Below are 12,265 nucleotides of genomic sequence, written 5' to 3'. Positions count from 1 at the left end.
TATTTGGATTACTTGAAGAACCAAAAGTTATTGAAACTGTAATAATATATTTGTTCTTGTGTATATTTATTCTTCTTTTCTTTTTTATATTAGAGTAGGATAGAGACAGAGACTTATAGTTTGCACTGTTCATTTTCTTTTCCACTGACCATCTAAAACAGGGATCACATCATAGAGGTTTAAAAAAGGGTGCATTAAATAATTTAGGTGTCCTAAAAATTGACATGCTCTAAAAATTTACAATTTTTGGGCGTGTGTGCACATTGGGCCATGCTAAAAAACATATTTTTATACCTTATAAACGCATTATGAGTTTACTTTTTTACCTCAACACACGAAATAGTTATCTGGATCAGATTTTTAATCAACCCCATGTTTAAATTTATTTTAAAAACATGTGAATATTTAATTCCTATCTTGAAAACTTGCATAGGATCTAAACCTCACTTATAATTCTTGTGGTGTGACTTAGACTAGATGTAATGTTACAACAGACGAAAGTTTTTCAACAACCTTTACCACCGGTTTCTGATCAACACCCGGATGGAAATGAAGTACACGTGTCTGCAGGTCATGACAGTCGTATATGGTCACTACCACGAGGACATTGGACCCTTCAGCGATACTAGATACATTGTCACCATGGTGGACAAGGTCAGTAAAGACAGTATAGATTGTAATACAAGCATTATAATAAAGACAGGAAGTTGTTTTGTTTGAAACCTTCTGTAAATATATCAGTGGTTGCAGACACAACTTCATGGTCCAAAATCCTGACCTGTTCATAGCCTATTCTGCCACAGCAGCATTCTACACAACTAAACCTGTTACATCAGGTTTACCATCAAAATGGATTGTTCCAAAAATATGAGTTTTCTCAAAAAAAAAAAAAAAAAAAAAAAAAAAAAAAAAAAAAAAAAAAAAAAAAAAAAAGAGGTTTCACATTAGCTGATCATATATTTAACTGCTAACGGAACATCATAGTCCAGTCATTGATCACCCAGAAACTGATATGACTGTTTGGGTTTTCATAACCGATTAAAGTAGTAATTTACAATACATTGTGTTATTCGACAGCCGCTCAACATATGTTCAATTCTTGAACTCTGTCAATATTGACTAATATTACCAAATACATAAAGATGTCCGACATAGCCACTGAACGGTTGTTGAGTTACAAAGGATGAATGTGTTAATATTGTAATTTAGTTGCTAAAACATACACATCCATTCATAAATTTGTGAAGTTGAAATGGAGTATTAGTGAGCTGTTGTGTCTGCAGTGTGCTGACCGCATGGAGAGAGACAGGTTGGTGCTGTTCATCGAAAAACTGATCCTTAACAAGCAGAACGTGAAGACTCTGCTGGACGCTCACGGTGTACAGACTCTGCTGGATCTGGTTACTCTAGCCCACCTTCACACATCCAGGTCAGTGGACTTCTTCATTCCTGTGGTTGTACATTTTTTGTTCATTTAGGACAAGAAGCTAAAGACGTAATCTCATGTATAATGTAAGCTTATTTTTAATCAGATTTTCAATAAAGTTTAATTTCTTTTGGCAACTGTTCCAGACTGATGAAATTTTGATTCTTCAAACAATAAAAATCTGAAACAAAACCTCACTGAACATCTTTTTGTACTCAATTAGAAGTACAAATCATCATCATCAATTCATATATATATACATGTATATTTATCTGAAGAAGTGTACCTAGATACACGAAAATTTATAAATGTTTCAAACCAATATACCGTGGTTTATTTATTAAGAAGAGAATAACCTGTTTCTATAAATATATATATATATTTGATTAAATTACTTTCATTCTGAAGAATAATGACTTGTTTAAATGTATAAATTAAATTCATGACCACATAGATTGAGCAAATCTTTATAAAATCAATAAGTGGACATTTAGTGAAAATACTTAAACAAAATTTTTATAAGTGGTTACTCAATAATCCTCTTTAATCTTTAAATAAATTTGTCCTAATGTCTGTGATCAATTTTTTAATTATTAAGAATTTAGTTTTTATACTGTGCAACTGTGCTTAATTATTTACATTAATAAATAATTAAACACAGTGTTTTATTAATAAATAAATTTGTGTTTTGTTTGTATATGTATAACTTGTTATGTTTCTATTGTTGTTTTAGTCTTTATTTTTCATAGGAATTAAATTTGTGAGATTTTATTAGCAAAATTTGTTTAACTGTTTTTATTTATTGACTTATTTGTCATAACTTTAAGTATTTTTATATTATTTATTTAAGTAGGTTAGTGACGTGGTAATTTGAATGACTCTGTCAATGCGTATGTTAGCCTAAATGACAATACAGATATTCTTATTGCTCTAAAAGACCTTTGTGCATGCTACTGAAGTGACAGGATATTCAGGATGGGTAAGGTCAAGAGTGAGGGCCGCCTCCTGCCAAGATCCTGTATTAAATCCACCATGAGGAGGAATAAAGGCCACTTTCTCCATATCACCTTGGAAGAAGGGGATAGCCAGCTCAGTTACATTCTCTTATAGTCAGATTTGCCAGACGTAAGAAAAAGAAAATTAGTGTTGTACCCATTGTAGACATTACTGACAGGTATAAATCAGCCAGAATTTAACCCATTGCGGATCACTGACGAGCTGGGCTCGTCACGCGGCGGCCGGGCCTAACAGCACGATGACAAGCTCAGGTCGCAAAAGCGGTCTGCTTTTAAGTTTCCCTCCAAATAGTTCTATTAAAGTCTGATAGATCGGACGATCGTCTTCACTTGTCAACTAAGAGTGTTTAACAACGGTCTACGTTTAGAGTTTTCAAAAGTTCTATAACTATCCTACAGATCGCAGTTGTATGTCGAAGTTGAAAAATCATTCATATGAGTTTACTCTCTGCTTTTTAGCGCTTCTGATTGGGTGTTTTCCTAAGTTGTTATTATAATACTTTTGAGGTTAGTGACACAACTAAACGACGCAGACGTACATATTGGCGGGTTTAGTCTAGACTATGGCGCGGATGTTGTAATCGCTTCGCCCGAGCCGCTTTATTTAGACTATGATTCAGACATTATCCCTGCCACCCCGGAACCTTACTCGCGTGTTATCGTTCCTACATCACGGATACCCCAGCAGGTCCTTGTTCCATCTGAACGAAACCTTCACAGCTGAATATTCTAGTATACAATAGCGAGCGATACGATGTGGCGCACCATTGCTGTTCGTTCGGCCGCTGACCGTAAATTAATTCGTGCCTGCTGGTGCCCGCGCGCAAAAACAATACGATCCGCAATGGGTTAACCCTTCTGTGGAGATGGTTACATTTGATGTTCAGTGAATTTAAAGATCGACCAAGGAAAGGCAAGTTGACAGAAAGGTTAATATTAATGTAATTTATTTTTCTTAAATGTCTCTTGTCTGCTTTCTTGTTAATGCAAAACAGAGAAACCGGATCTGCAATTGTATGAATACAACTGTACTTATGTGACAAATGCCTTACTGTCAGAATTTTGAGCAGTATCGTATCTGAAGAACTCTTTTATGGTAAATGGTCAGAGAATCTTTACAGAGTGTGTGTTACAGGGCTGTGGTGCCGACCCAGACCAACGTGATTGAGGCAGGCCACGCCATGGCGCAAGACAATGAGAAGGAATGGTACTACAGTGTTGGGACAGAGAAGAAAGGACCTTACACTTTTGCAAAGGTACTATTTAGCTAGAAATTTTAATACATTTTTTGTTATATGTTTTCAACAGTTTTTAGTCTTATCAGTTGAACTGATACTACTAAACCAACCTTGGGCAAGGTAACCTCCACCATTAACCTACATCCATACTACGAGATCTATTACAAAATAGCTTAACCAACAAGGGTTTCAAATTATTACATCACTGATCAGAGGGCACCACCAACGTGGGGCTAGGCCTATATTCATTCATCAATAAATCAGATCTACACAGTGTTCATGGTTAAGTTGGTCAGTGGTTAAGGGACTGATTCTCATATTAGGTTTTGTGCTTATAGAAGTATTTCTGGTTCAAATTAATTATATATATTTTTCTTTTTTTTCGAGAAGAAGACACTGTAGTCCTCAAACGTAGTCCTAAAGGACCTTTGCACCTCCCTTACATATGTTTACGCCCTCAAAATCTGAGACTTTAACAGAAGCCAATCAAATTTGAGGGCTTCTGTTCTCTGATATCCTTGAGGCTGAAAAGATACGCCCCTAGGAAGTTTTTCCTACTTTGAGATATGACAGGACAGTTTAGCCATATATGTTCCGCTAATTCTTCTGCTTTTTCGCTCAGCTGAATACGTTAAAATTTCTTGTGATATAAGCAAAATTTTTATAAGAGTTAAAACATGGGTTTACACTAAGTGCACTATTAAAAAGTGTCTTACATTGTTATCTATGCAGTATCTTGTATAGAATGTGTTAACTAACATACTCATAGTGTAGAAAGTATTTTATACTGGTTAGTATTACAATCTTGCATCTATCTCAGTAACCCCCCAATCAATTTACCACAAATTGTTATGGGCTTGGAGAATAGAGGACCAGTACCATTGGAAGGAGACAAACAAGTCTACAAATGACATTGTGAATCAAGTTGGGCTACTGGGAAACTGATAGATTTGCAGAGCAACTAAATACGGCACTGCAGCCACTCTCTTTATTTTTTCATTGATGAAGATATCTTTCTTAAAAGAAAAACACATTCATCATAAGTTTCTAAAAAACAGGCTAATATTTGTTTATTTAAAAACTAGTGTATTAATTCAAGTATTACTGAAAATATTGTAATGCAGTTCCATGATTGAAGCAGTGCTATTGAAATATTTGTTTATTGTTTACAGTTTATGTAATTTTTCTTAACTGTACTAGAAACCTGTAATTCGTGGTTCAGAGGCAAGACATCATGCCTCTGTAAATTGTGTGGGATTCAGTTACCCATGTTATGTGATAATTACCGATATCATGTTTCCAGGTTGACCTTGAATCTCATTAGTTGATGAACAAAATTAATGCCTCAAATCTGGGATTTTCTCTAACATATCACTTTAATCCAGATTTTAAGAGGTTTCCCGTATTTTTTTTTTAATTTGTAGATTTTTACTTATGTTTAAGAATATGTTTTTGAGATTATATCAAATGCTTTAAAAAACAGGATAAATTCTACTTAAGTTAATAATGGGTTGAATACCCATTAACTCTTCACATGTCACTAAAAAATCCATTAATTTTCTTATAACGCCAAGACAATTAAAAAACAATTTTTTTTCTTTAAGTTCAAAGTTGATTTTTATTTTATACACATTATCACACTATAAAACAAGATAAATATTTCAAAATAATCACAACACTACCACACAATGAAGAATAATAACGAGATATGTAGTAGACGTGCACTCATGACAACTGAGATAGCAATGATACATGCCACGGATATGTTTGGTTATAGCTCTGTAAGAGATGTAGAACTGGTGAGCAGGTGGTCGGATTTAGACAAAAGGCAATCCCCTCTCTCTGCTGCTGAATGAAGATCGTTTATAAATACTTCCTTCGCAACACAGGGTATTTTAAAGGCCTTTTGTGAACTAAAAATCTCTCCAAGAGACATAATCTATAATATCGGATATAACTGTATTTGGCATTTTGGTCAAAGTCTACCATTCTAATATATCCGGAAGGGTTAAATGGTACATTGGCTGCAGTGGATTCCACTTAACCAAGGTGTTATCTAGATATTATACAGACTTAAGTTATTCTGTGTAGTATAATCTGTGTTTGTGTGTGACGGCACAGATGAAGGAACTGTGGGCCAGTGGAGAACTGACACTGAAGACCAAGTGCTGGGCCCAGGGGTTGGACTCGTGGCGACTACCACAGAACATACCACAGATCAAGTGGTGTCTGTTGGCCAAGGGTTCTCCTGTCATGAACGAGTCTGAACTTGCCACCACCATACTCAACATGCTCATCAATATGTGTCAGTTCTACCCCAGCAGGTAGGTTACTTGATAAGTTGTATATGACAAATATCTGATACATTTATGAATTGGGAATAATTGCATTGTTATTCCTAGAACTGAGATATGTAGAAAACAAGATAGTTTTTCAGTTAGTCAAGAGATTTATTTGCATAATACTAGAAAAAAATTTGTTTGACTTACCCTCTATTCGCTTGGAGAAAACAAAATCAAGTATCTTGTATTTAAAAATACAAATTTTCAATAAACTGCTACAAGAAGCGTGGACTGTCCCTTTTCTCAAATTTAAAACTAAACTTGAAATATGGTCGAAAGCACAGTCTTTCTATTTCAATAAGTTACTGTTATCTGTAAATATTGCTGGTTTGTTTATTTTTATTTATTTATCTGTATAAAACTAAACAAAATGTGACTGTCTAAGAGGAATAGCATTTCATATGCTTTAAAATTCGAAATGTGTCTTGATAAATAATCAGTTTGTTTAGTTGACAGTCTGTACATTAATTTAAGGCCTAAACTCATACCACCATCGATTTTTCTTACCACCAAAAGTATCATTGAGGAGTCATAGAACACAGCATGTCAGCTTGCAAATATCTTAATCAACAGCTGACATGCTAGGGTATTACAAAATCAAATTGATTTTTTCTACTTATATAGCATATGGGGTTTAAAATCAATATTAGGAAAAGTGTTTCGATATTAAATACACCTTAGCTGATGTAATTTTGTGAACTAATCTGCCACTCGACCACAGAGACGAGGACGGGGCAGTGATCTGGCCGATACCACGTATCAAGCGAGAGCTGAGTGGGCAGCAGTGCCTGCCTCACCTGGTCCAGCTGCTGCTTACATTCGATCCCACGCTCGTCGAGAAGGTGACCGCATTACAAACATTACGGAAATTACAACTAAAAATGTGTGGTATATTTAGTGTTAGTTAAAGGTACCTATTATCGTAATTAACTTTTATTTAATTGTACTTCCACTGAAATTACACTTAGTTGACATTTAATTGGTATCTTTATTTACAGGTGGCAACACTGCTGTGCCTGATCTCAGAATATAACTCACTCGCTGCCAGCCTCTACACTACCGGAGTCTTCTACTTCATACTGATGTACACCGGCTCTAACGTGCTGCCCATCGCCAGGTTCCTGCAGATGACTCACATAAAGCAATCCTTCAGGCTTGACGAGGTACCACCACAACTAGAATATTGATTGATAGTGAACTATTTTTTTTTTTTTTTTTTTTTTTTTTTCCTTTGGGATATTGGGGTGGATTCCTAGATCCTCACACGTCAACCTGAGCTTATTGTGTGCCCCTTTGATGTTAGAGGGGTAAGCCTATCTTCGTGCCCTTAATTAGGCTAAGAAGCTTTTCCCCGATACTAGCATCTGGTTCGTCGCCTGGTTGTTTATCACCGAAAAGAGCCCTTCTCCTTGCTCCCAGTCTCTCACAGTCCAGTATTATGTGTTTTGCAGTCTCTTCAGACTTATTGCAGAGTCTACACTCCGAGTCCTCATTTCGTAAACCTAGAGTGTTTAGGTGTTTCCTGAAGTGGCCGTGTCCAGTGATCAAGGCAATCACTTGCTTAACCCGATCCCTCCCCAGCCCCATCAGCCATCTGGTGAATCCGGAGCTAGAATCGGCAAGCAGTCTTTTGCCGAGTGCTTGTCCTTGGTGACTCTGCCACCGCAAGCGGTGTGTCTTCCTGGACCATTTGTTTATACTTTGATAAGCGGCTGACTTGCTTATACCACAACTCGGTTCTGGACCGGTGTATGGCATGCTTGCTCCGCTTTTGGCAAGCCTGTCGGCGCATTCGTTGCCACCTATGCCTGTGTGGCCCGGTACCCAACCAAGACGCACACAGTTGCGTGATCCAAGCTTGCAGAGAGTGTTAAAGCACTCCCACACAAGCTTGGATGAAATGCTGTTGGAGTCAAGAGCTTTAAGAGCTGCCTGACTGTCTGACATTATACAGATGTTCATTTCCTGGTACCTTCTGGTGAGGCCTAGGTTGGCACAGGCTAGGATACCATAGATTTCGGCTTGAAATATGGAGCAGTTCCGACCCAAACTGCCGCTAAGGGCAGTTCTAGGGGATTGACTAAACACTCCATATCCAGTTCTACCCTTAATAAGCGAGCCATCCGTGTACCAGACAAAGCTCTTTCTTATTGTTGGGATGTTATCTTGCGATTTCCACTCATCTCTGGAGTAGAAGTCAACAGAGAATGGCTTATTGAATACGAACTCCGTTCTCATTGTGTCGGAGACCATTTCGAGAATAGCGCTTGGGTTTACAGCTTCAGTGATGGCGCCATGGCTCGCGTTAGACGCGCCATTCCTCCACAAGCCAGCAACCATCAGCCGATAAGCTGACTTACGCGCTTCAGCTTTTATATGAACATCAAGAGGTAGAAGTCCTAAAGCCACCTCGAGGGTCGCTGAGGGACTGCTCCTGAATGCTCCGGTTACAAAGATTGTGCCAAGCCTTTGTAAGCTTTCAAGCTTGGCTTTGGCAATTACCTGATTCACCTTTGTCCACCAGACTAATGAACCATAAGTGATTTGAGGCCTTACAACTGCTTTGTAAAGCCATAGTGCTATATGGGGTTTTACGCCCCATGAGATTCCTGCAAGTCTCCTGGACGTCATGAGCGCCCACTTTGCTTTGTGCAGGATATTATTAAGATGATCATTCCACGTAAGCTTATGGTCTAGAGTCAGTCCTAAATATTTGACTGTCTTTGACCACTCCAGCTGAGTGGATGCGAGTTTCAGCCTAGAAAGAGACTCTAGGTTCTTTTTTCTAGTGAATGGTACAACTACTGTCTTAGAGGGATTTACTTTCAGTCCCTCTCCCTGACACCAGTTGTGTACATGTTGAAGGTTGGTATTCATGATATCAACAACAACATTTGTGTATTTTCCCTGTACCATAAGGACTATGTCGTCTGCATATCCTTGGACATAGATTCCGTTGTTAGTAAGGTCCTCAAGTAGACCATCTACTACTAGGTTCCACAGTAGAGGTGACAGGATGCCTCCTTGAGGACATCCCCTTGTGGGTGCGATCACAAGCGATACTTCATTGAGATCGGCCCTGATCCGTCTGGAGCACAGCATGGCCCTAAGCCACCGGCACAGAGCTGGCTCGAGGCCACGTCGCTGTGCTCCACTTACCATTGCAGTGAATTTGGCATTGTCGAAAGCTCCTTCAATGTCTATGAAGGTGCACAATGCCAATTCCTTGGCGGACAGGCTATCCTCAATCCTACTGACTAATTGGTGCAGTGCTGATTCACAGGATTTGCCTTGCTGGTATGCATGTTGGTTGCGATGAAGGGGAGTGTCTGAGAGAACTCCCTTTCTCAGGTGCCTCTCCACCAGTCTTTCTAATGTTTTCAGTAGAAACGAAGATAAACTGATGGGACGAAAAGATTTAGGGACAGAGTAGTCCGCTCTCCCTTTTTTAGGGATGAAGACCACCCTGTTGAGACGCCAGACTTGTGGTATGTACCCATAGGCTAGGCTCGCCCTGAATAGTTCACATAGAAGGGTAAGGAGATTCTCCGGCCCTTGTTGAAGCAGGGCCGGAAAGATTCCATCCCCTCCTGCAGATTTGAAAGGGGCAAATTTAGAAATTGCCCATTTGGCTTTAGAGAGAGTGACAATCCTTCTGGCAATGGCCCAGCTACCACGACAAGCTCTTGGCCGTGAGCCTGCCTCGTGATTACCAGACGTTCCAGTGTCGTCATTCTCAAAGATACAATCAGGGAAGTGAGTCTCAAGGAGAAGTTTGAGGCTATCACTAGACCCGGAAGTGTGTTGACCTCCCTGGGACCTTAAAGATCCCAAGTGACCGGTTGGACTTGAGGCTAGCAAGCGTTGCAGTCTAGCTGCCGCGCTTAACTCATTTACCTTCTGTGTAAACCGCCTCCAGGAACTTTGTTTTGCTTTTTTAATTGCTAGGCTGTATTCTGTTAGAGCTCTATGATAGGACTCCCAGATACGGCTCCTTTTGCATTGATTGTACAGCTTCCTGACATTAGCCCTTTTGCGAGCGAGGTCTGCAGTCCACCACTTATTATTGGTTCGACTCTTCCCCCGTCGCAATGGGCAATTGTCATGGAAGCTATTGATTATAGCATTCTGCAGGTCAGAAGCTATCTGATCTATGTCTGTGAAGCATCGCACCCTTCCGCCTACCGATCCCAACTGTGACTGAAGGTCAGACTTATATCCCAACCAGTCAGTCCTCCTGGGATTACGATAGAGGACCTCTGCAGCCTCATCTTGCAAGTTAAAGAGGATATACCTGTGATCCGATAATGAGGCCTCTTCGCTTACGTGCCACTTATCAACCATTCCAAGTATTCCTTGTGTGCAGATTGTTATGTCAATAACTTCTTGTCTAATTCGTGTTGCGAACGTAGGGCGGTTACCTTTATTACATATAAATAGGTCCCTACTTAGAAGAAATTGTAAAAGTGCCTCACCTCTAGGGTTAGTGTTGGTGCTGCCCCATCCAGCAGAGTGATGGGCGTTGGCGTCACAACCTAGAAGAAGTTGTTGACGTCTGGCTTGTGCTTCTTCCACCAGGAGCTCTAGGTCTCTTGATGGAGGGAGTTCCCTGGCATCATATGGCAAGTATACGGAGCCTACAATTGTGCTCTGCACTATACCTCCATTCTTCCAGGTCAGTGTGCCCACAGTGAGATCTCTGGAGCAGAATTCGTTGAGGGTTAGAAAATCCAAGCCTCTCCTCAACAGGATGCAGGTTCTGACATTCCTTAGAGAGGTACAGTAAATTAACTTACCTTTGGTTTCATTTAGGCCCGCCACTCTCCCTTGGTGAAGCCATGGTTCTTGAATCAGTGCCAGATCAAATCCCTCCTGGAGGAAGAACTGGCAGAAGGCTGCCGAGGCAGCCCCACTGTGCTGGAGGTTGATTTGTAGAACTCGTGGCATTGTCCTTGACTGTCGAGGAGACAATTGAGACCTGCCAGAGTCCTAAGTTGGCTCTACAGTTGGAAGCCTTCACAGCCTTGTAGCAGACCTCGTCCAGGAAGCAGACGAATCCGTAACCTTTCGGGTCTGGCTTGGATGGAAGGATTTTCCACTCGTTTACATTCAGGTTGGGGTTCTGCTTATTGAACATCTCAAGTACCTTTTCAGGTGTCTTCTTCAGAAGCTTCGGGTGAGCTCTGAAAAACACCCTGGTGGACCTCAAGATGTCCTTACGCAGACCCACTCTCAGAGAGATATCATCTCCCAGAGGTTTTATTCTTTGGATAACTTCTTCCAGCCAACGTTTGGTGTGTTCGTTGATGCAGGAAGCAATTAAAACACCTTTCTCTAGGTAGGTGCCCGCAAACGATGGAACGGAACCATCCTCCAGGGGTTGGATTTCTTCCATAATTGCGTCCTCGATGGCTTCTCCTTGCTCTGCACTAAGCTTCGCTTCCGGGTAGCCTTCGAGGGCTATGGCCATTTTAATCGCTGCGACCTCTCTGTAGGTAGCCTTGGGTGTGCTACCAGAGGCCTCGGGATCGTGGGCTTCGGGCTTTTGGGTTTCCCTCCTAGCCTTCTTTGCGGGTCCCTCAGCGGAGGGCGGGGTGACCAAGGTGCCTCTGGGGCGTTTGGCCGACCCCACCCCCGCCTTGGTACCCGCAGTTGGGCCCGGAGTTGAGACCTCCTGCCGTTCGGGATTCTTTTTCTTCTTCTTTTTCCCCCTCCTCCACTTGGAAGGGTCAAAAGCTTCACCCTTTTCAAGAAGTTTAGCCTTTAGTGCTTCTCTTCTTTGAGCAGTGGTGAGATTGGGCCTCTTCATTCTGAGGTTGCCGAGTTGCTCTGTGGCATCATCCAGCGTACCTGTAGACATGGGAGTGCTTGGGCTGTTGAGGAGCTGATCTTCTATATCTTGAAGGGATTTTGCTACCTCAGCGCTTGTACTGCCTTCCTCAGATAAAGCCTTGCCATGTATGGGAGCTTCAGTGTGCAATGGAACCTCCTGTGTTCCTAAGGCACTTTGTTGAGGAGAAGGTAGGGATGTTGGCATAACAACCTCTTGAGTTGTGTTGCCAGGTGGTGGTATGTGCGAGGTAGCTTCAGGAGCTACCTCAGCAGGAAGAGGTAGGTTAGAAACAGCTTCAGGAGCTGTTTCAAGGGTTGGTTTGTTTTGTTTTTTGTTTTTGTTTCTTTCCATGTTGTTCCCACGAGAAGCTAGGGAATGGAAGGTCCGCCCAGACAGAGCCCCGCATGCCT

The 12,265-nt window shown here is 40.7% G+C and overlaps 1 protein-coding gene across 1 annotated transcript in view; it reads left to right on the top strand.

Annotated features, from left to right (window-relative positions):
• The window catches only part of LOC124356016 (dnaJ homolog subfamily C member 13-like), an 81,563-nt gene that overhangs the window by 26,496 nt on the left and 42,802 nt on the right, over positions 1-12,265 (top strand). Inside the window, 6 exon segments of the mRNA XM_046807162.1 lie at positions 495-654; positions 1,284-1,429; positions 3,578-3,698; positions 5,802-6,004; positions 6,744-6,864; positions 7,021-7,185. Coding sequence (XP_046663118.1) covers positions 495-654; positions 1,284-1,429; positions 3,578-3,698; positions 5,802-6,004; positions 6,744-6,864; positions 7,021-7,185 — 916 coding nt within the window.

This window comes from Homalodisca vitripennis, chromosome 2 (genome assembly GCF_021130785.1).
Source record: "Homalodisca vitripennis isolate AUS2020 chromosome 2, UT_GWSS_2.1, whole genome shotgun sequence".
Taxonomy (NCBI): Eukaryota; Metazoa; Arthropoda; class Insecta; order Hemiptera; family Cicadellidae; genus Homalodisca; species Homalodisca vitripennis.
This window is presented reverse-complemented; position numbering and strand designations above follow the sequence as displayed.